Genomic DNA, 22,766 nt, shown 5'->3' on the forward strand with positions numbered 1-22,766 from the left:
ACCGCTAGCAACAGAAGTGAGTACACCATTAAGTGACAATGTCCAAATTGGGCACAAAGTGTCAATATTTTGTGTGGCCACCATTATTTCCACCAGAGCTTCACAGGTTGCCACTGGAGTCCTCTTCCACTCCTCCATGCCGACATCACAGAGATGGTGGATGCTAGAGACCTTGCGCACCTCCACCTTCCACTTCAGGATACTCCACAGATGCTCAATACGGTTTAGGTCTGGAGACGTGCTTGGCCACTCCATCACCATTACCCTCAGCTTCTTTAGCAAGGCAGTGGTCGTTTTGGAGGTGTGTTTGGGATCATTATTATGTTGGGATACTGCCCTGCGGCCCAGTCTCCGAAGGGAAGAGATCATGCTCTGCTTCAGTAGGTCACAGTACATGTTGGCATTCATGGTTCCCTCAATGAACTATACCTCCCCAGTGCCAGCAGCACTCATGCAGTCCCAGATCATGACACTCCCACCACCATGCTTGACTGTAGGCATGACACACTTGTCTTTGTACTCCTCACCTAGTTGCCACCACACACGCTTGACACCATCTGAACTAAATACGTTTATCTTGGTCTCATCGGACCACAGGACATGGTTCCAGCAAACCGTATGCGGCCTTTCTTGTGCAACATCTTTAGAAAAGGCTTCCTTCTGGGATGACAGCCCTTGAGACCAATTTGATGCAGTGTGCGGCGTATGGTCTGAGCACTGACAGGCTAACTACCCACCCCTTCAACCTCTGCAGCAATGCTGGCAGCACTCATACATTTATTTCCCAAAGCCAACCTCTGGATATGACGCTGAGCACAGGTACTCAACTTCTTTGGATGACCATGGCAAGGCCTGTTCTGAGTGGAACCTGTCCTGTTAAAACACTGTATGGTCTTGGCCACCGTGCTGCAGCTCAGTTTCAGGGTTTTGCCAATCTTCTTATAGCCTAGGCCATCTTTATTTAGAGCAACAATTCATTTTTTCACATCCCCAGATAGTTCATTACTATAGTGGTGCCTCAACTTACAACCATAATCTATTCCAAAAGATGGACATAACTCGAAATGGTCGTAAGTCGAAACACCATTTCCCATTGGAACGCAATTAATCCATTCTGGCAAAAAATAATAATAACAAAACAAAGCAAAAAAAGCCTGGTCAGAAGGCGCTGGGGCTTTAAAAAAAATAAAATAAAAAATAAACAGCAAAGCAAGCTCTGTTGCTGGGGCTTAAAAAATTAAAATAAAATAAACAGCAAAGTAAGCCCCGAAGGTGCTGGGACTGCAAAAATAATAATAATAATAATAATAATAATAATAATAATAATAATAATAATAATAATAATAATAATAATAATAATAATAATAATAATAATAATAATAATAATAATAATAATAATAATAATAATAATAATAATAATAATAATAATAATAATCACCAAAAAACTAAACAATGCAGCATTGAAACATACCCCCCCAGCCCAAAACCATGCTGCAAAACACAACCAGAACAGTTTTAAAACAGCAGAAAATAGCACCTTACCTTACCAGGCAGCCTCCTCTGATCGCACTCTCTCTTAACTGCTGGGGCGAAAGAGCTGCAAAGAAGCAGCCTCGTCACCACCTACAGTCAGCAATTCCCACCTTTCTCCCTGCCTTTTTCTGTTTGTAAGTGGACGCTCCAGCCACAAGTCGAAGCAAAATTTTTCAACCGGAACTGGTCGTAACTTGAAATGGTCATCAGTAGGGACGGTCATAAGTCAAGGCACCACTGTATGAGGTGCCCTGTGGAGCTTCCAGTGACAAGTCTGAGAGAGCGAGAGCGATAACACCTATGCCTTCTTCACACCTGAGAATTGTGATACTAACAGGTCTCATGACACCAGGGAGAGGAAATGGCTACTTGGGTCCAATTTGGACATTGTCACTTAAGGGTGTACTCACTTCTGTTTCCAGTGGTTTAGACAATTAAGGGCTGTGTGTTATGTTATTTTGAGGGGACAGCACATTTACACTGTTATACAAGCTGTATACTCACTTCTTTACATTGTAGCCAAGTGTCATTTCTTCAGTGGTATCGCATGCAAAGATATACTAAAATATTTATGAAATGTTAGAGGATGTACTTACGTTTGTGATATACTGTATATAAGTGCCCGCCAGATTTAATCTAAAACAAACATGGCTTATACATCTCATTGAGCTTGTCCTACCTGAAGTTTCTGCAACAGTACCACATCAGCTATCTTGTCCTTGTCCTGCTTTGTTTGTTTGGCTTTCCAGTACTGCTTCTGTGCAGAGTAGCGGTTCATGGGACATACTTTAAAGAGGCAATCTGTAAAATGAAGAGGTAAAGGAGTTAATGCCTTTTAGACATACCAGTACTATCAGAATATGATCTTTCCAGTGAGGTAGCCCCTACACACACACACACACACAGAGAGAGAGAGAGAGAGAGAGAGGGTATTCTATGGGCACCTTTAAGGCCAACAAATGTATTATGACATATATCTTTTGTGGATTATACCACATTTCCTCAGCTGTCCTATAATAAAATTGTTAATCTTTAAGGTGTCACAGGACTCCCATTATTATGCTGAATTATTATCATGAGCTGCTGATCGCTGATGTGCTTGTTTCCATCCATTTTTATGTATGCATTAAATGCAAGGGAGAGAGAGAAAGAGAGAACTACATAATAGATCTGAACAGCCTGGAAAATAAAGTGCCTTAGAATGGGAGTTCATCTACCTTTACTGAGTTTTAAAGCTGCTCCTGTAGCACCAGACACTATATAAGAAAGCAAATAGCTTTTAAATGCTAGAAAAAGGACACTTTTTGATAAGGAAAAACTCTGAAGTTTTCAGATACCTGAAAAAACAATATCTGAATGGAAATAGCATAGGGTGGTTTTAGACAAAAACAGAAAAGTCCTAATATAATACAGTGGAAAAAAATTTTTCCATTCTTTTTCCCATTATGAAATCCATATTAGAGTAAATAAAGGAGAGATGTAAACTTCACATATGCATTGGAATGTGGGCATTATCTGTATGGACTTAATACTGAGATACAGACACTATTTGTGTGCTTGGAGATATAGTCTTCACGTGTTTCATTGTTGAGCCATGGCACTAAAAACAGACACTAGGTTCCTCTCTAGAATTAGGATATAGTCCTTGAGAATAATTTCCCCTGGGAATTACATACAGATCTGCCCCTGCCAGTGAATTACTTTCCTTCCGCCTGCTCAATGCACTAGAACTCCCAACACTAAAAATAGCACCTAGGATTTTAGATGCATACCTCTCACTTACTCCATTATAAGGGATCAACATGCAATTAAATATATTGTCCTCATTAGGTCGTTTCGAGCCTCACATTTTTAATGATTACTACTCTGATTAAAATAAATTAAAATTGGGCAGAATGTCTCCCTGCTTTCTCCATATCTGTGGGACCATTTGTTTCCTGAGAAAAAGTTAAAGGTATGGGAGGGGCTGCCTTTAACCATGAGCCATTGATGAGACTCTTCTTTCACCCCCAAAACTGCCCTGCTGATGCCACCACCGTTGTAACCTCCAGGGCAAAATGTATGAAACAGCAAGAAAGTGTGTGCGTGTAAAAGACAAACTGGGGGGTGGGGTGGGAGAGAAAGCACCTCAGTTACTTTGCAAGACACTCGGATACTGAAAATATTTAACTTTATGACCCCCTACCAATTAAATCACTTTTCTGGGGCCTTTTCATCCTACTATGTTGGGGGCCACATATTTCAGCTCAGCACTAAATTCAACCAGATTAGTAAATTACGTTTGGGAAGGGATGTCCCAGGTGAGTGAATTCAAAGTCCCTGGTGTCTCTAATTGCTCCTTAAACCGCAACCCAGATCTTCAGATGCAAGGAGGAAACCATTTTCATTCTTGGATCCCATCCCAAGCTGTTGGCAAACATAAACTGTTATTAATCTAGAATGACGAATAGGCAGGCACAAAACACACCTTCCACTGGTTCTGAAGGAAAGCCATTTCTTTTCTCATATTGTTCCACAAGGCCATTCACAATATATCATACCAAGGACTACTGTGTATCTTCACCTGTAGAGTGCAAATTTCCATGACCTTGTCTCCTTATAGAAGGTTAACCCCTGTTCGAGTACTGCAGTAATTTATGCTGCCGTGCTCATAAATACCCACCCTCCAAACTCCCTGAGTAAAGAAGACTAGGTATCAGAATCAGTCAATGCTGGCTCTATCCCAGCATTTTCCTTGACATACTACTTTTCTACATATCTGATTTCCACTATGGGACAACATTCATTGCGCAAGATCCCAGCTGTTGATTGAAGTGTCATTGCCCAGAGACATGTTTTTATTGCTTCATCTGCGGTTTCTGAAAACAAGGCCTAACTGCTAGCACTAAACATCACTCTGACGTAAGCAAGAGGCATATTATGGCACTCCTGGTTCTGCTTTGTAGCAAGTCTTTCATGTCTGCTTCTAGTCCTGAACCAAACAAGTTTCTGTTTTATTGTCCACCATATTTCACTTTCTGCTAAGCACTTCAGCTGTCACCACTTTCCTCACAACCACTTTGGGAAGTGAATTAGGGTGAAAGGTGATGAATGATCCAAGGTCACCCACATGTTAAGTGAGTTCACAGGAGAGGGCCTTCTCTGTTGCTGCTCCCAGACTCTGGAACTTCCTCCCACAGGACGGTAGACTAGCCCCAGCTTTATTGTCCCTCCACAAACAGACAAAGAACTTTCTTTCAGACAAGCTTTCACTTAGTGATTGGCTTTGGTTTTAATGTTGGTTCTGTTTACCATTTTCAGTGTGTTATTTGTTTGATTCTTTTCAATATTCGTTTACTTACCGTTTTAGCTTTTAAATATTATCTTTTAATGATGTAAGCTGCCTTGAGTCCCTTTTAAGAAGAAAGGCAGGATAAAAATATTTTAAATTAATAAATAAATTTGAATGCTAACCTCCTTAGGCCTAATCTAACCTTTACACTATTCTCGCTCTCTATCTTTAACATAGGGCTAGCTATTTGAGAGAGAGAGACAGAGACAGAGACAGAGAGAGAGACCAGCTCTTTTCTACCTCTTGGGGCAAGGGCATTGTCTAGGGTCCACATCAGTTTTGTACCTGATGCCATCCCTATTCATAACCAACAAAGTGATGTGGTTTGGGCTGAGAAGTGACATGCCCCAGCTCTTGTATCAGTTGCAACTCATGGGCCCTGTAGAGCTTTGCTCCTTCACTTGCTGACCTGCCCAACACCAGATGAAAACAGGAGTAAAGGCAGCTTCAGATGCCCACCCTGGTCCATAACATAAAGAAGGGCTAGAAGGAGAAAACTGCACAAGTCAGACATTGACATAGCCTAGAACACAAGACCCCCTTTAGTTCAGAATGAATCCCATTCACTACCTTGGCTGTAATCATTAAAATAAGGATGGGAAATACAGGTCCTCTCTCTATATTATTGGCCTGCAATTCCTATCAGCCCCAGCAGCATGGCCAATGGGGCTGATAGGAATTGCAGGCCAATAACCTTAGGAGAGTCGGGGACGTGGTGGTGCTGCGGGCTAAACCGCAGGATCCTGTGCTGCAGGGTTAGAAGACCAAGCAGTCATAAGATCGAATCCATGCGACGGAGTGAGTGCCCGTCGCTTGTCCCAGCTCCCGCCAACCTAGCGTTTCGAAAGCATGCAAATGCAAGTAGATAAATAGGGACCACCTCGGTGGGAAGGTAACGGCGTTCCGTGTCTAAGTCGCACTGGCCATGTGACCACGGAAGATTGTCTTTGGACAAAACGCTGTCTCTATGGCTTGGAAACGGGGATGAGCACCGCCCCCTAGAGTCGAACACGACTGGACAAAAATTGTCAAGGGGAACCTTTACTTTTACCTTTTTAACCTTAGGAGAACACAGGTTATCCATATGTGCATTATAGTATGTGTATACTACTTTCACATAGGTCATGTGAGGGTTAAATACATTGTAGACTGAAGGACTTGGCCAGAACCTTCCCTAGGGACTGCAAATGGGAGCTACAGCAAAGTTGTGAATACATTAGTAAAATGTTTTCCGTTTCCTGCTGATATTGCTAAGTGTTGAGTTGCCTCTGGCTGAAGACTATGAATTGCACCAGCTCTCTGTCTCTGTGTTTCCACTAGAAAGATGTGCTGGCACGTTGGGGTGCAGGTGGGGGAGGAATGCGTGCTCTACAATTATATTGTCTGTTAGATCCACCCACAGAAACAACCATTTTAAAAATCTAAATCATTTATTGTCATCTCTCCAACGAAGTACAGGATTTTGAACACCTTGCATTTTTCTCTCAACATGTTTCAACGCGGGACTTTGCCTTGCGCTTCAGGGGAAAACACAGCAAGAAAGGGAGCTGAAACTGCTAGCTCAGAAGCTTTTGTTAGCCTGGCCAAGTCCAGACACTTCACAGCTAAATTATGAGTTTTAGGCAGATTAGAAAGGCTGGTCCTGGTATTACTTCTTTAAATCAGTGTATTTTACGACATACAAAGAATGCTTCTCTGTAGCCATATTCAGATGGTACAGTTCTATATGCAGTTCTATAACATCAGAGCAAGAACCCTAAAAAAATTAGGGTTCTTAATCATATGCAGATCTTACACATGAGTAGGAGACTCTCCATCTTCAGATTCATTGCTACTCACATAGAGAAAGCAATAACAGGGAGTGGGCAGCTATCCACTCCCTTTAAGCATAGTGAAGAAACTACTGTACATCCTATAACTTTTGAATAGGGTTTGTAAGTTTATTATTTTTACAAAATCTCCAAAAACTAGCTCCATGGATATACATAATTTGCAATGACGCAGGGAGCCTTTTAAATTGGGTTTTCCATGAGTCTTAACATACATGAATGTAAAAAAGAAATGCCATAGCATCTCTCAGTTTCACTGCATTAATGATTCTGGACTTCCATCATATTTCAAAGAACATTCAAGGTATCAGAAGAATCCAGGGTCTAATTTGTGACCATATCGGTAGAAAGAGATCTGTCCCTCAGGATTATAAGATTGTTACTATTGATTTATAGTACTTATATCAGCTGTCATGCACCAGGTCCCATTCTGTCTCATTTAGTAATTACAAGGTCATGTGCTGCAGTGTCTCTAGATGCTACTTAGAGAAAACATCATCTATTTCTTTTGGCAATATGGAATACAAGCCTTTAATCCCGTAGTGTCGATTAATAATGATCAAGCATGTTGAACTTCTCTGAAGGTTGCTGAAAAAGCACTAATAGATACAGGCCACCCGGATTCTTCTGAATGAATAATCTGAATGAATAATCCTGAAAGCTAGAAGCTTCCATACAGTTCAGGCAACTTTCAAGAGACTGAGGGTTGTTTTTTCCCCAGATGTTAGGAAGACCAGCCATATTACAGATAATGTTATTACCTCCACTGTTTTCACTGCAGTAACCTGAAGCCGTTCCCTCTAAAATCCCATGACGTCAAGAACATAAGCAATCCTGGGGCAGTGCAAATCCTAATGACATTTGCATTCAGGGTCAATTACATTAAATCCCAGACTGTCAAAGAGTAAACATCTGGTGCTTTCTTTATCTCATGCACCACATATCCTTGTACAGTTAATTCCACTTTAAAACTCAACAATGTGGGTGTTCAGCCATTGTCATGTATGCATGTGGAAAGGTTGGTGGGACCTAAAAAGCTTCCTTCTAAGACTTCATCCCTGCCTGTTTTCCTGTGTGCTTCCAATCTAAGCTGCAGCACAGGAAATATGCAGTACAAGGACAACACACAGGAGAACAATGGGTGATTTTTCCCTTTCCAAACTTGAATCAGCAGAAACAGCAAACACACATAACCCAAACATGTTGGGTTTGGCCACAATATTAGGTGGCCACTCCTCTTGCCAATGGCATAACTACAGCTCTTTCTATCTAAAAACATAAAAGTAGAGAAAGGAAATGTTTTCAGTACTTCATGGAATTGCGTCAGAATGTGCTTCAAAAGCACAAAATCAGGTCAAACAGTAGCACCAGCAAGAAAAGCAGCAAGCCACTCATTAGCCACAAAATCATTGACATTTATTCTGCAAGAGTTGGAAGATATTTGCATCTCATACAATGATGCAAGATATACCGTATCTTTCACACCATAAGACGCACTTTTTCCCCACAAAACAGGGGGGTGGAAAGTCTGTGCGTCTTATGGAGCGAAGAAAACAGATTATATTTTCCTGTTTTCTTCTCCTAAAAAATTGGTGCGTCTTATGGAAAGGTGCGTCTTATGGAGCGAAAAATACGGGTATATGCTTCTTGGAATGTTATTTTTTTTCCTTTGGACCATTAGGTCAAAAGCATGTGTTTCAGTAGAAGTCAGATCATGCTTTTGCTTTTCCCACTTGTTTGTTGTGGTCTGTTGTTTCCTGGAAATGTAGCATTCTTTATAACATGGAGATGGAAGAATGCAAACATAAAGAGAAGGGAGGAGAGAAAAGCTTCCCTGGAATGATTCATTTTAACTGTTTTTATTGCTGGTTTTTATCTGACTGTTCACTGCTGGTTCTTTCTTTCTTAATAATGTTGTTTCTAGTGTGTTTTTTAAATTGAATTGGCACTCTTTTCCTTTTTCTTCCAGCTGCTTTGATTTTTTTAAAATAAAAGGCGCAATATAAACAGAATTTGGATTGTTGTGTTTTTTAAAAGACCTCATCGGTTTACGACTGTTTCTTGGCAGCCAAGTTGTTGTTAGCATTGTCTTGCTTTGCTTGCATACATAATTCACTGCGTTTTCTTGCCGGTAAGTGAGAACAGCACAAGAAGTTAACTGGACAGGAAAATAGAAGAAATTCCTCTCTGCTTCCCTCTACTGGCCAATTCTGATATTGCGCTTTGCAAATATTTCGTTCGTTCATTTAGTCGTGTCCGACTCTTCGTGACCCCATGGACCAAGCACGCCAGGCCCTCCTATCTTCCACTGCCTCCCGGAGTTGGGTCAGATTCATGTTGGTTGTTTCACCAAGTTCCAAAACAAAAGAACACATCCCCTTTCAATTTAGATTAGGGTTGCTAACTTTCACAGGGATGTGGTGGCGCTGCAGGTTAAACCACAGAAGCCTCTGTGCTGCAAGGTCAGAAGACCAGCAGTCGTAAGATCGAATCCACGTGACGGAGTGAGCTCCCGTCGCCTGTCCCAGCTCCTGCCAATCTAGCAGTTCAAAAACTTGTAAAAATGTGAGTAGATAAATAGGTACCACCACAGTGGGAAGGTAATAGTGTTCCGTGTCTAGTCTCACTGGCCATGTGACCATGGAAAAGGGGATGAACACCACCCACTAGAGTTGGACATGTCTGCACAATTTGTCAAGGGGAACCTTTACCTTTACCTTTACCTACTAACTTTCAGGTTTTGGCTCTGAAACTCAGGTTTAAGAACCATTCTTTGGGTCTCAGACTTTGGGTTTGAAATTTCAGGAAATGGGATTATTCTAATTTGGTAATCCTGTTTTGGGCTTAATTCTCACAACTTCTTGCCATACAGAAATGCTCAGAAGCACTCTTTCCATTTTCCATTTTCAGTGCAGACTCTTGAGCTGGAATTCTCACTCACCTTTGAATTATCACAGGTTCCCTACACTGTTTGTCTCACCTATGTGCCATTTTGCATTTCTTTCATAGATGCCCACTGCTTGTGACACATAGTCTCCTGCATTAATTTCTTAATGCCTTAGTGAACATGTGCATTCATGCAGATGCATTTGCAGCAATACACCCATTCCCAGCTCAAAAATATAATTTTTAGAGTGTAGATGGGCATCCAGCCGCCTTCCAAGTATTCTAAGCAGCCACTCATATTATCCCTTACTACTGACAGTGCTGCCCCCAACTGATGGGGATGGGGGGGGGAGAGAAACCTGGAGGGCATCTGGTTGTCCAACTGCTAGGACCTGGAGAGATGTCAAAATAGTAGCAGTAGTAGTAGCAGCAGCAGCAGCAGCAGCAGCAGTAGTATTTATTTTGCGGTCACAGACCAATAGGAGAGATGTCGAAGGCAGCTAAATCCTGTAGAATGGCAATAGCTTTACCAACTCATGCTATAAAGTCGTATCTAATAATAGGAAGAAAATACAGCGGTGCCTCACTTAGCGATGTTAATCCGTGCAGCAAAAATCGCTGCTAAGCATTTTCATTGCTAAGCAATATTAAAAAGCCCATAGAATCGCATTAAACCCTGATTAATGCGTTCCTATGGGCTAAAAACTAACCTTAAAGCGAAGATCCTCCATAGGGGCGGCCATTTTCGGTGCCTCTAAAGCAAGGAAACACAGGGGGCAGCCATTTTGTTTACCCGGCAGCCATTTCAAAACCACCGATCAGCTGGCCGAAAATGGGGGCTTTGCGATGATCGCTTCCCTGCGATCATCGCAAAGCGAAATTTCCCATAGGGACAATCGCAAAGCAATCGCTCTTGAGATGGCAAAAAGTCCATCACAAAGCGATTTCATTGCTATACGGAGCGATCACTATGCGAGGCACCACTGTAGATATACAAATATAGTGATTTACTCAGAGTCAGATTCCAAGGAGTAAAATTATTTTTACTCCATGGTCATGTGGCCAGCGTGACTACACCATTCAGAAAGCCTCCCATGCCAAGGTACTTTATGAGAAGCAGACCTAGCTGTGTTCTGTTAGGAACAAGTCTCAATAAGCAGATTGTTACGACTGGAGTAAGAGAGCCTCCCCCAACCTGGCTCACCCAGATAGGGTTGACATCCCAAGGAAGTCTAGTCATTGGGTTGATGGGGCAGAGTTGCAGTTGAAGACCAACAGATCTCCAGAACGCATGAGGCTGAAAAAGGACTAGAAAAAGGAACGTTTTTTTTAGAAAGAAAACCCAAGAATCCCATTTGCCTGTGTGACTGACTTGCCCCTTGTCTCCTATTTTACAGGCCAGGAGGGCCCCTGCCCATTTGTTGGTTCATCATCTTCTCCCTTTGAGTCAGGATACCCTTTGAATCAGGCAGCTGACACACAAAGAGATACTTTAAAACTTGTTTCCCTTGAATAAACAGGAAATATTTACTGAAACTTTGATTGAAGAAGGGATGGCTGAAGTGTGCCAAACAGGAGCGGTTTAGCTTAAGGAATCCTCCAACTCTATTCGACTCAGAGATATCTTCTTTTCTTCATTCTGTTTCTAAACCAAAGCAAAATGTGCTACTTATATGCTGTCCCATGGTGCTTAAAGCACTCTCAAAAGGTATTGGGTCCTTTTGGGGAGAAAGGCAGGATAGAAATGTTTTTAAGTAAGAAAGTAAGTAAGTAAGTAAGTAAGAAAGTAAGTAAGTAAGTAAGTAAGTAAGTAAGTAAGTAAGTAAGTAAGTAAGTAAGTAAGTAAGTAAATAAATAAATAAATAAATAAATAAATAAATAAATAAATAATGCCACATATTGCTCCCCCCAAGCAAGATGGAGACTAGATTTAGCAAATGGATAGAACGTTGAGTCAACCTCAAGCCCGCTACCTGAGCCCAGGATTGAACTCAGGTTGTGAATAGAGTCTTGCGTGCAGTACTGCAGTTTAACCACTGTGTCACAAGGTTTCTTATATAATCTCTTTTGTTAAAGAATTTAATATGCTTTCAGCAATATTTTATCCCAGCCAGTTCTGCAACTATGGGGTAAAACCTTAGTTCACTCACTATTCCAAGTTCTAGCCTCAAATCTGGCTTCTTTTTAAAATACACAAGTCTCTAGGCCATTTAAAATGAAACTGAATGCCACTAGGTCATTTCTGACTTTTGGAGACCCTTCCCAGTTTCGCAAAATGATGGTTCCTATGGGGAAATCCTCTTTACATTGATTAGGTCCCTGTTTTGTGAACCGTTTGTTCGCTAAACAATGATTTTTCCGGTGCCACAAAATGGCTCCCTCACTTCGCAAAATGGCTGTTTTCCGGACAGAAGCTTCAGAAGACAGCGATTTTAAACAGCTGATCAGCGGTTCTCTATGGGCGATCTCCCTTCGCAAAATGGCTGTTTTCTGGACAGAAGGTTCGGAAGACAGTGATTTTAAAGAGCTGATCGGCGGTTCTCTATGGGCGATCTTCGCTGGACGATGAGGTATTTCCCCATTGGAACGCATTAACTGGTTTTCATTGCATTCCAATGTTTTTTTTTTTTACATAACGATGATTTCACTGTACAGCAATTTTGACAGAACGGATTATCATTGTCATGCAGGGCACCACTGTATATTGATTCAGTCTTTAATCCAAATGGAGACTGCAAATCAGAAGAAGACTCGGAATTGTAATGTCAGCAATGAAGGAATTGGGGGGGGGGATCGTGTGAGGATGTGTCACTGGAGCCCAAGACCAAGATCATTCACACTCTTGTATTGCCGATCACCATATATGGGTGTAAAGAAGGCTAACAGGAAAAGAATTTATTTGTATGAAACATAGTGCTGGAACAGAGCTTGGCTTGGACTGCCAGAAAGATTTATTTATTCATTTATTTATTATACTTATATCCCGCCCATCTAGTTAATCTTTGACTACTCTAGGTGGCTCACAACAAGTGGAATAAAAACAATTAAAATATAACAACAATTTACAACAATAAACAATCACTCAAGATGAACATGTGCTGGATCAAATCAAGCCTGAACTATCTCTGAAGGCAAAAATGATGAAACCAAGGCTATCATATTATACAGCTCATGAAAAGGCAAGATTGTCTGAAAAAGACAATAATATTGGGAAAGGTGGAAGGCAGCAGGAAAAGATGACGACCAAATACAAGAGGGAAGGAAGCCAGGGCTTGAGTTTGCAAGAGGTGAGTGGGGCTGTTGAGGACAGGAAATGTTGGAGATCTCTCACTCATAAGGCTGCCACAATCCAGAGGCAACTTGATGGCATGAAACATCAACAATCTTCAGGTGTCACTCTGAGACTATACAGCTTGCCCGAGGCTACGCAGGTAACAGGGCATGTAACGCTACCAACCACACAGCCAAGTAATTTTGGTGAGCTTATCTCCCAGAACAAACAGGGTGGATTCAAACTCCTAGCCCCTGGTTCTGCAGCCAGCTACTTCAACCCACAGAATTACACCAGCTCTACACCAGCCCTGTCCATTTACTTACACAGAAGTAAGGCAGTGTTCTGCCTAACTCATCTCATGTTCAGCAACACCTCACTTCTTGCCTATGACAGGAAAACTATTGGTATTTCTGACAAAATTTTAATACTCTACTGTTCTTCAATGCAAGCATATTAGACTGATGTCAACATTACAACCCTTCAGCATGGTTGTGGCAATGCTTTTTCATAATTGGCTACAAAAGGATTAAAGTGGAGGCTCCATGTGCATGTAATATAATCTTACTCAGTAAGTGGTCTTTGGCATAACCAAGACCTATCTAATTTATTTACAAGTCCCTTGTATTGTTAATTAAAATTTTCCCTTTACAAATTCAGATAATTTCATTTCTTCTTATGCAACACACTCTTTCTATTCTTCTTTGCAAATCTGTGAAGAACTGCCCTTTAATTGTAATTAACTTCTTGTTTCCTGTCTTTCTTTTTCTGTCTTTTTTACTTCTTGTCCTTTTCCTTTACTCTTCCATTATGAAATAGCACTATTTCATTATTGAAGATGATACATAGAAACCATAAATCACCCTCACTCTGAAAACTGAAGATGATTAGTTAAGGTTGAATGCCTTAGTGATCCTTCAACTTTCCTTAACAACAACAATCCAATAATCTGGCCAAAACTTGCAAATATTAAGATTTTAACTGAGGCACAGAAGCACTGAAAATCACAAGAACACTCTGTGTGTCAACACAGACACTGCAGTTTTAAAGAGGACAGGGAAGTCCCTACAGATAAAACCTCAAAACACAAAAATATTTAAATAGAACAATCCAGTAAAATTATGTGAATTTTCTGTTTAAAGTGAGTAAATAAACAGTGGCAATTGCAAAGGAGTGTGGCCAACAGGAGATTGCTTGTGTATATGTCTTGGCTGTCTCCTTTATTGTTTCTCTTTCACCACCACATCAGAATTCCTTCTTCAACTGGCTATGGAACACATAGTACTCTTAAAAACAGTGAGCTTATGGATAAAACCGTTTGTCCATTTACTTAGGAGAAAGTCTGACTGAATGCATGGGCGTACTTCTGAAGAGACTTATGTGCAAATACATTCTTAATTTCCAAAAATTAATAAAGCCCACTAGGCATAGTATCAGAAAATACTAATGTTGGTTCCATTTTTTAGTTTGACACTGCTTCCTGTACAGGATTAAGCATGTCAAATCAACAAGTGTAATGGTGGAACAAGCCCAAGTGGAGGGAACTACAGTGGTGCCCTGCATAGCAACAATCCGTGCAGCAAAAATCGCTGCAAAGCGATTTCGTCGCTATGCGGATTTAAAAAGCCCATAGGAATGCATTGAACCCCCTTCAATGCATTCCTATATGATTCAAACTCACCTTTAAGCGAAAATCCGCCATACGGCCACCATTCTCGCTGCCCAGTAAGTGAGGAATCCAGGCGAAAACACAGCGAGTGGCCATTTTGTTTACCCGGTGGCCATTTTGGAACCGCCAATCAGCTGTTGGAAAATCATCGCTATGCGATGATCGGTATGCGAAACAGATCATCGCAAAGTGATTTTTCCCTATCTAAATCATCGCAATGCGATTGCAAAAGCGATCACAAAAAATTCATCGCTACGCGGATTCGTCGTTAAACGAGGCACCCGTTAAGCAAGGCACCACAGCATCAACACAAAGAAGGTGATACAACATCTTTCAGCTGAGCAGGGATCTGGTGACATGGGGCACTAACAACTGGCCCAGTAAATCTTCATCCTAGCCTGGCTCCTCTGTTTGATTCCTTCTCACAGCTTGATTCCATATGATTCTCCAAGCCCCTAGCCCTTATAATTTCCCTTGGAAAAGCTTGGAAAAGACACAGCTCACTAGTACCAAATATTTTTATTGACACATTTCTAGCCACATACAGTAGTATCTCGGTTTACGAAATTAATGCATTCTACGGGACATTAAGGAAAGTGAAAAATTTGTTAACCGAAACAGGGATTGCCATAGGAATGGGGGTGGTCCTATAACCCTCCAGGCACAATGCATCCTGGGGAAACTTTCTTTGTAAACCAAAATAAACAAACAAAAAAACTGTAAATCAAGGCATTATTTTCAATGGATTTCCATTTCTAATCTGAAAATTACGTTAACCAAAGCATTGGTAAACCGAGGTACTACTGTATACAGTGGTGCCTCGCTTAACGAGTGCCTCGCTGAGCGATGAAATCGCTTAACGAGGCACTCTGGGCCATCGCTGGAGCATTCGCTCAGCGATGGCCCCTATGGGTTTTTTTCGCTTTGCGAAGATCGCTAAGCGATTCGCTTAGCGATCTTCGCATAACGAAGCCGGGGAGAACAGCTGATCGGCGGTTCCAAAATGGCCGCCGGAAGGTCCGCGCCGCATTTTCACGCCCTGCCCTCGCTTAACGAGGGCGCGAAAATGGCGGCGCTATGAAGAAACATCGCTGAACGGTGAGTTTTCAAGCCATAGGAACGCATTGAACAAAGTTCAATGCGTTTCTATGGCTTTTTTTATTCCGTTTAGCGATGTTTCGCTATAGCGAAGGTTAATCCGGAACGGATTAACCTCGCTATGCGAGGCACCACTGTATTATTATATCTATAACGCTGTGGTGGGGGTAGCAGATTATCTGCTCCATTCTACTGAACTGTAGGTTTGGTAGTCCTTCATTTCATTGTCCTCTACTCCATTTCATTTCAATTCCCCATTATTTTTTGTTCTTAGGCGGGGTTGCCTTTCGCTGTGTGCAGCAACAAGCACAGGGTGGCTCTGATTTTTTTTTTTGCAGCCTCTGAGATGAAGCAACAAAACAGTTCTTCTGCTAAACAGTTACTGTGGATTATTTCTGGATAGGTGGTGGATAGAAAATGCCTCAAGTCATTTTGACAGTGATTCTTAAATCAAAATGTAAGAAATTTTGTATGGAAGTCATGGGCCCAAAATTCTCTTTTAATCACTGAGCAGATTTAGAGCAACAAAGCTGTTCTCCGCCATGTTTACCCATCCTTGCCTACAGCCCATTCCCATTGTATTCACATGGAAACATTAGTTATAAAGTGAGGAAAAGACACTGCACCAAAAGCTGGGTGGGGGGAACACTCCTCGAAAGAAAGCCTTAGAGATCAGCATTGCCTTTACAGACATGAAACCGACATTAATCCCTGCTTTTCTACTGAAATCCTGATTTAATGGTTGAATAAATTTCAAGTGCTGCTGACTCACGTTGCCAAGAAATTAATGGAGTTCATGCTGCACCACAAAATAGCATGCCTAATTGTGCTACCTTTCTTCTATTCCTAACCTGTAAGCTACTTGGCAACTACTCAACAGACTGTAGAGAAGTGTAGTTAGTGCACCTAGCAGTTCTGAGATACACATCAGGAAGTCCCTCAATCAAACCAAATCTCGCCTCTGCTGGGAGCTCCTTTATGCAGAAGCCGCTGTCCCTTGGAAGAATCTTCTGGAGCATCACCTGTCTTGTACCTGCCCCCACAGAAGCCAAATAAGGGCATTCTGGAGTAAGAGTTGGCTGCATCAAAAGAGCATTGAAGACCTGGCTCTTCCGCCAGGCTTTCCCAGAGCACTAGGATCTTGCCCTCCCTTTTTACCATTCTTTTTGCCATCCTCTCCATCACCGTTTTTACCACCTTTACTGCCATCTGTTTTAATTTCAGTATTTGTTATTTATTAATTTATTTTTATCATGTTTTTAAATTTTTTTCCTTATATTGTTGTTAGCCGCCCACAGTGGCCTGGTTGCCAGATGGTGCGGGGTATTTATTTATTTATTTATTTATTTATTTATTTATTTATCTATCTATCTATCTATCTATCTATCTATCTATCTATCTATCTATCTATCTATCTATCTATCTATCTATCTATCTATCTATCTATCTATCTATCTATCTATCTATCTATCTATCCTTTTCATTGGCTATCTCTCATAAAGAGATAAAGATCCACCAACCCCTGTCTTGTCAATCCTTTAGTCCCTTCTAAGCTTCAAATTGCTAACATCTCTTTTGTGAGGGCAGGCTATGCCCCAATTCTCTGGGCCAAGTGCTCAGCCCTTGAGACTTCTACGTAGTTAGCATCGGTCTTCTATCTTCTGTGGTCTTCTATCTAGTTAGCATCGGCTTTTCTATCAAACCTACTTTCCAAATAAACTTAGTAAATTTTGTTTTAAAGTTCAACTTCTGCCTGGTTTAATGCTCCAGAGAAGAGAACAATGAGCTGGGTTTAAAAGCTCCCAGAGAACATCTTTGCTGTTTACTCTCCTAACGGACCTTCACACAGACATCCCTCACACTCTCTCTTAGCTTTGGTTGTCCTCCACCCTAGCTACAATATAAGGCATAAAAATATTGACCAAATTCACACCAAAAGAACACACCAAAATATTGTAGCAGAGGACACTGAACACTGGAAGGCGCTGTTATAGTTGTTATTCCATTGTTGTTATTATTGTTATTTACCACCACCATTTACAGTACCTGCCTCCATTATTTACGTAGGTACAAATGTCTGTTTCTTTAAATACATTTATACAGAGCTCCTCAACTCTAAAAGGATGGCCAATATATTGTACACCATATGAACCATAGCAAGAGAAAGAACTCAAGAGGCAGGAAGAGCACACAACTGAATGTGGCCAAACTAGGCAGCAAACTAGGGACAACAGTTAATCACATCCAACAAAGAGAGATCTAAGTCTTGTGATTTACTCAGGTCAGGGAAGCCATATATGAGTTTTATCATGCTCCCAAATATATACAGAGATGGAGCATACTCGTAGCAGTTTCATCATCTTCATGACACACAAGTTATCCTGACATGGCATCTGTGAAATTCTATGTGGAAGGAGAGTTTTTCCATTCAGCAAAGCCTTTTTGAAATATTTCAAAATCCGTCTTCGAATGCTGTGCAGCAGCAGCAGATATGGGACCAGTGAAGACCGTGCTGGGCATGTCCCTCCATTTTATTCCAACTAGATTTCCTCTTTGTATTTGTGCTATTTCTGGGTCACAGCAGCCATGCTGATCAGTTTGGAAGCCAAATGATCTTAGATGTCCCAGGACACCTTTTGGTACAACAGGCTACAGGGCTCTAACAATCACCATTGTCTTGATGTCCCCAGGACCTTTATTCCAATACAGTGGTGCCACGCTTAACGATTACCTTGTTAAATGATGAAACCGCTTGACGATGAAGTTTTTGCAATCGCAAAACCATGTTTAGATAGGGAAATTTTGCTTGACGATGATCGGTTCCCTGCTTTGGGACACGATTTTTCGGTAGACAACGATCTTTAAACAGCTGATCAGCAGTTCTAAAATGGCCGCCCGCTGTGCAAAATGGCTCCCCGCTGTGTTTTAGGACAGATTCCTCGCTTTACAGGTGCCGAAAATGGCCGCCCCTATGGAGGATCTTCGCTGGACGCTGAGGTATTCAGCCCATTGGAACGCATTGAACCGGTTTCAATGCATTTCAATGGGGTTTTTTGTTTCGCTTGACAAGGATTTCGCTTAACAGCGATTTCAACGGAACGAATTATCCTCATCAAGCGAGGCACCACTGTACAGCGAAACATGTACCAATTGTGCTACATTAGTAACAGAGATGTTTGTATCAGTACTAAACCAACCTGCAAGACCACATCTAAACACTGAATAATTATTTCCAGGGAATTTAAAGCAAAGCAGGTCCATCAAGAAAGCTAACTCTATTGTTTGACATCTTACCTCGAAACTTCTTGGGTGGGTTATCCAGATCTCCAGCTGCTGGTTCCACCACACATCGATCATCCACCAGCCTGAAAAACAAGGAGGGGCAGGGACTCAATTATCCTCTTTTAATAACAATATTTGCTTTGACCTTAATTAATTTCAATTTGTCTTACAAAAATTCTCTGCTCTGCTGTCTCTCTTCTACATTTTATGTAGCAAACTTCGTAAAGGATAACAAAGGATGACCTTGATTGTGTATTTCTTGACTGGAAAATGACGCATGTTAATGAGTACTTTCTAGAGCTAAACAGAAGTTCCAGAGAAACACCATTAAACCTTACAAGAATCCCTATAATACCTCAATTGATTCAAAGCCTTCTGGCTTTGAATACTAAACATTTTGGGTGGACATTATTTTCTTAACTGTTCGGTTAAGGAGTCCCCCAAGACAAATGTTTAAATTGAGATGTGGCCAGGTTGTTGTTCATGAACCCAATATGCTTTTAAACATAAATAAAAACTTCCTTTCCTATTATTTCAAAGAAACACATCTAGCTACAGAACTACCCTCAAAAATGTGCCCACCACCCAAAAAATACTAAACTAGACAATTAATGCAACGCCTCAAAATGTATTTAAAAATAAAATAAACAATAGATGTATTATGAGTTGACATCTCAAAAGGACTTTTGGACCAGCCTTAAGGCTTTGAAGAAGCTGACTCATGATTCTGAATGTCTGGGATTACTCATGCCTGGCCTCTGACTAATTCAAAAGACACAAAACGGGGGGAAATATTTCTGTCATCACAAATGTTTAAAAGCAAACACTTTCATCCTGTGTATTAACTGACACCTTCTTAAGTATAATAGTTCCAAAATATCCCAAGAATATAATTTTCATTTTCATGCTAAAAATCACAGAATAAATAGTAAATTGCAAACTTTAAGCAGCAAAAAATACTTCATCCATACAATGTGACACGGGAATCCTACAAACTTCCCCCACAGTCTTGTGATCTCTACAGCTCAAGACATGTTGCATTCCAAACTCATGGTCTAGAGAATGAGAAAAACGTTATAGGTGCGCATACTTGCTCTTGCCCTCTCATGCATGCAATGCCTCCTTTCTACAGTGCCTGAGGTCTGATTCTATCTAGTCAGGATGTCCATTCCACATTTCACAGCAAACTAAAATTACTTCACATGACAGAAAGGAAGAATCCATTTACATGGGGAAGAAGGTGATGCCAGATTTGCAATAACACAAAGGATCAGAGCTGTTCAAGTTTCTTACTCCCAAGGAAATCTTTTACAGATTGGTTAATGCAAGGTTAATGCAAGGGACATGGTGGCGCTGTGGGCTAAACCGCAGAAGCCTGTGCTGCAGGGTCAGAAGACCGAGCAGTCGTAAGATCGAATCCACGCGACGGAGTGAGCACCCGTCGCTTGTCCCAGCTCCCGCCAACCTAGCGGTTCGAAAGCATGCAAATGCAAGTAGATAAATAGGTACCATCTCGGTGGGAAGGTAAACAGCGTTCCGTGTCTAAATCACACTGGCCATGTGACCACGGAAAGATTGTCTTCGGACAAACGCTGGCTCTATGGCTTGAAGAGCGGGATGAGCGCCGCCCCCTAGAGTCGGACACGACTGGACAAAAATTGTCAAGGGGAACCTTTACCTTTACCTTTAATGCAAGGAGAACATTTACTACAACACACCTCTGCAATAGCACAGATCAGTAATAATGAACCTGTTTTCTTTTCAGTAGGTTAGCTGTTTGTTTGTTACCTTTCTCCCCATAAGGGACTCAAGGTGCCTTGCAATAGATAAAAGATCAGATTTTAAAACACTAGATAAATATCCTATTTAAAAACAATTAAACATACATTAAGATTAAAAGTCAAGTTTTAAGAAATTTCAAAACCTTATTATATCTACTTCTCTCTTATAAACTCCCATTAGTTTTAAAGAATTTTATCTTTAAAATGGGGGGGATGTAGATGTGTCCTACTATCCTCACGTTAGCATTTAAGCTAATTAGGGTAACTGTTACTTAATCAAAACAAGGGGGGTTGCTTTTTTATTTCCTCCCCCCTTAGGGTTTGCCTGATATGCTTACCTTTTCATTTATAAATACAAAACATGGCATGGCATGTTGGAGTTCTCTTCATAACTTCACAAGCTGTCTGTAGTTCGAGTGACTGGGAGGGACTTTTCTGAACTGGGGTGCCTGTCTGTTTATCCAGCACTAACCAATCATTCCTTCCAGCTTTTAAAACTCAAACAGAGACCCACTTGTCTGCTAAGTGTTCTGTCCCTCTCTTTGTGGTAGTAGTTCGTTGCTGTTGATCTGTTCTGTTGCAATAAACAAAGCAGTACATAGACATCTGTAATTTTCAAGCAACTATAAGTAAAGAAACATTATAGTTCTTTTTTCTACAAATGTCTCAAAGTGAGTTATTGAGAATTTAAGTGCCCCTTAATAAGAAAGGGATTGGCTCTACATTTTACTTCCATTGGAAGCCCTACACATACAGCAAAATACTTTCTCAAGTCTCAATGTTTTTTAAAAGACATATCATAGAAGGGGGCTGATAAAATGTGTTAGAAAATCAAGGGGAGATATATGCTTTTCCAGATCATTAATGATTCCTATAAAACAGAGCCTGGATAAATTATTATTTTGAACAACTCCCAGGATCTCTAAGCCAGCATCACCAGTAGCTTCCTAGAAATGTCATTCAAAAAAGTAAATTTTCCAAACTCTGCTCTAAAATATTTGATTTGGATAAGATTCTCTGTCACTCCTAAATCCATTTAACTGGAAATTCCACAGTCTGAACCTGGGTCCTTGAAGCAAAGAATGAATTTTACCCAGAGATTGCAACCATTCTCTTACATCTCTCTCACTCTGTCTAGGCAGCACAGTATAATACATAAATATTATGTGTTATTTAAAAGTTTGTTTCCTGTTTGTCGACAGACTCTCTTTATGATAAAGAAGTGTGTGGCTTGGTGGATTGCCATCAATCCTCCTGGGAAAAACACAGAACTCCCCAACATATTTTGACATGAATGCTTTCAGCTGCAACACTGTTGAGGGGGAAAAATCTACATAGATGAATAGAAACCTAAAGTAGCTCAACATATCTCCCCTGCCCTTGAAGCCAGAACTACTGTGCATGTGCCTTTATATCTCAATAGTATATATGTCTGCAATTTGAATAATGGCAATTGGGCATCAGCATTATTGAATACTGTTGGGAATATATATATATTCCCAACTGTATTCAATAATGCTGATGCCCAATTGCTATTATTCAAATTGCAGACATGAGAAACGCAAAACCAAAGCAGCACATTTTGATATGGGCGCAACTGGGCACAAATGTCTATAAAGGGTAAAGGTAAAGGTTCCCCTTGACAATTTTTGTCCAGTCGTGTCCGACTCTAGGGGGCGGCGCTCATCCCGCTCTTCAAGCCATAGAGCCAGCATTTTGTCCGAAGACAATCTTTCCGTGGTCACATGGCCAGTGTGATTTTAGACACGGAACGCTGTTTACCTTCCCACCGAGGCGGTCCCTATTTATCTACTCGCATTTGCATGCTTTTGAACCGCTAGGTTGGCGGGAGCTGGGACAAGCGACGGGTGCTCATTCCGTTGCGTGGATTCGATCTTACGACTGCCGGATCTTCTGACCCTACAGCACAGGCTTCTGCGGTTTAGCCCACAGCGCTAGTTTAAAAAAAAAGTTTCAGAAAAAAGCTCTGCTGCAAAATATTTGCCCTATTATACAGCAGGGATGGGGACTCAAGTTGCAGGACTTGCTCTGAAGTCAGACTTAATTCGCACAAGGGACTCGACTT

General features: G+C 41.1%; 1 protein-coding gene across 3 annotated transcripts in view; it reads right to left on the minus strand.

Annotated features, from left to right (window-relative positions):
• ITPR3 (inositol 1,4,5-trisphosphate receptor type 3) overlaps positions 1-22,766 on the minus strand; it is a 129,722-nt gene that overhangs the window by 81,337 nt on the left and 25,619 nt on the right. For all 3 annotated transcript variants that reach the window (XR_012086332.2, XR_002300734.3, XM_020795844.3), the window contains exons 2-3: positions 18,912-18,982; positions 2,213-2,334 (exon numbers count right to left, since the gene is read on the minus strand). Coding sequence is in view for 1 of the 3 variants with exons in the window: in XM_020795844.3 (XP_020651503.3) it covers positions 2,213-2,334; positions 18,912-18,982 (193 nt within the window). In the remaining 2 variants the exon portion in view is untranslated. The remainder of the gene's footprint in view (positions 1-2,212; positions 2,335-18,911; positions 18,983-22,766) is intronic.

This window comes from Pogona vitticeps, chromosome 4, assembly GCF_051106095.1.
Source record: "Pogona vitticeps strain Pit_001003342236 chromosome 4, PviZW2.1, whole genome shotgun sequence".
Lineage (NCBI taxonomy): Eukaryota > Metazoa > Chordata > Lepidosauria > Squamata > Agamidae > Pogona > Pogona vitticeps.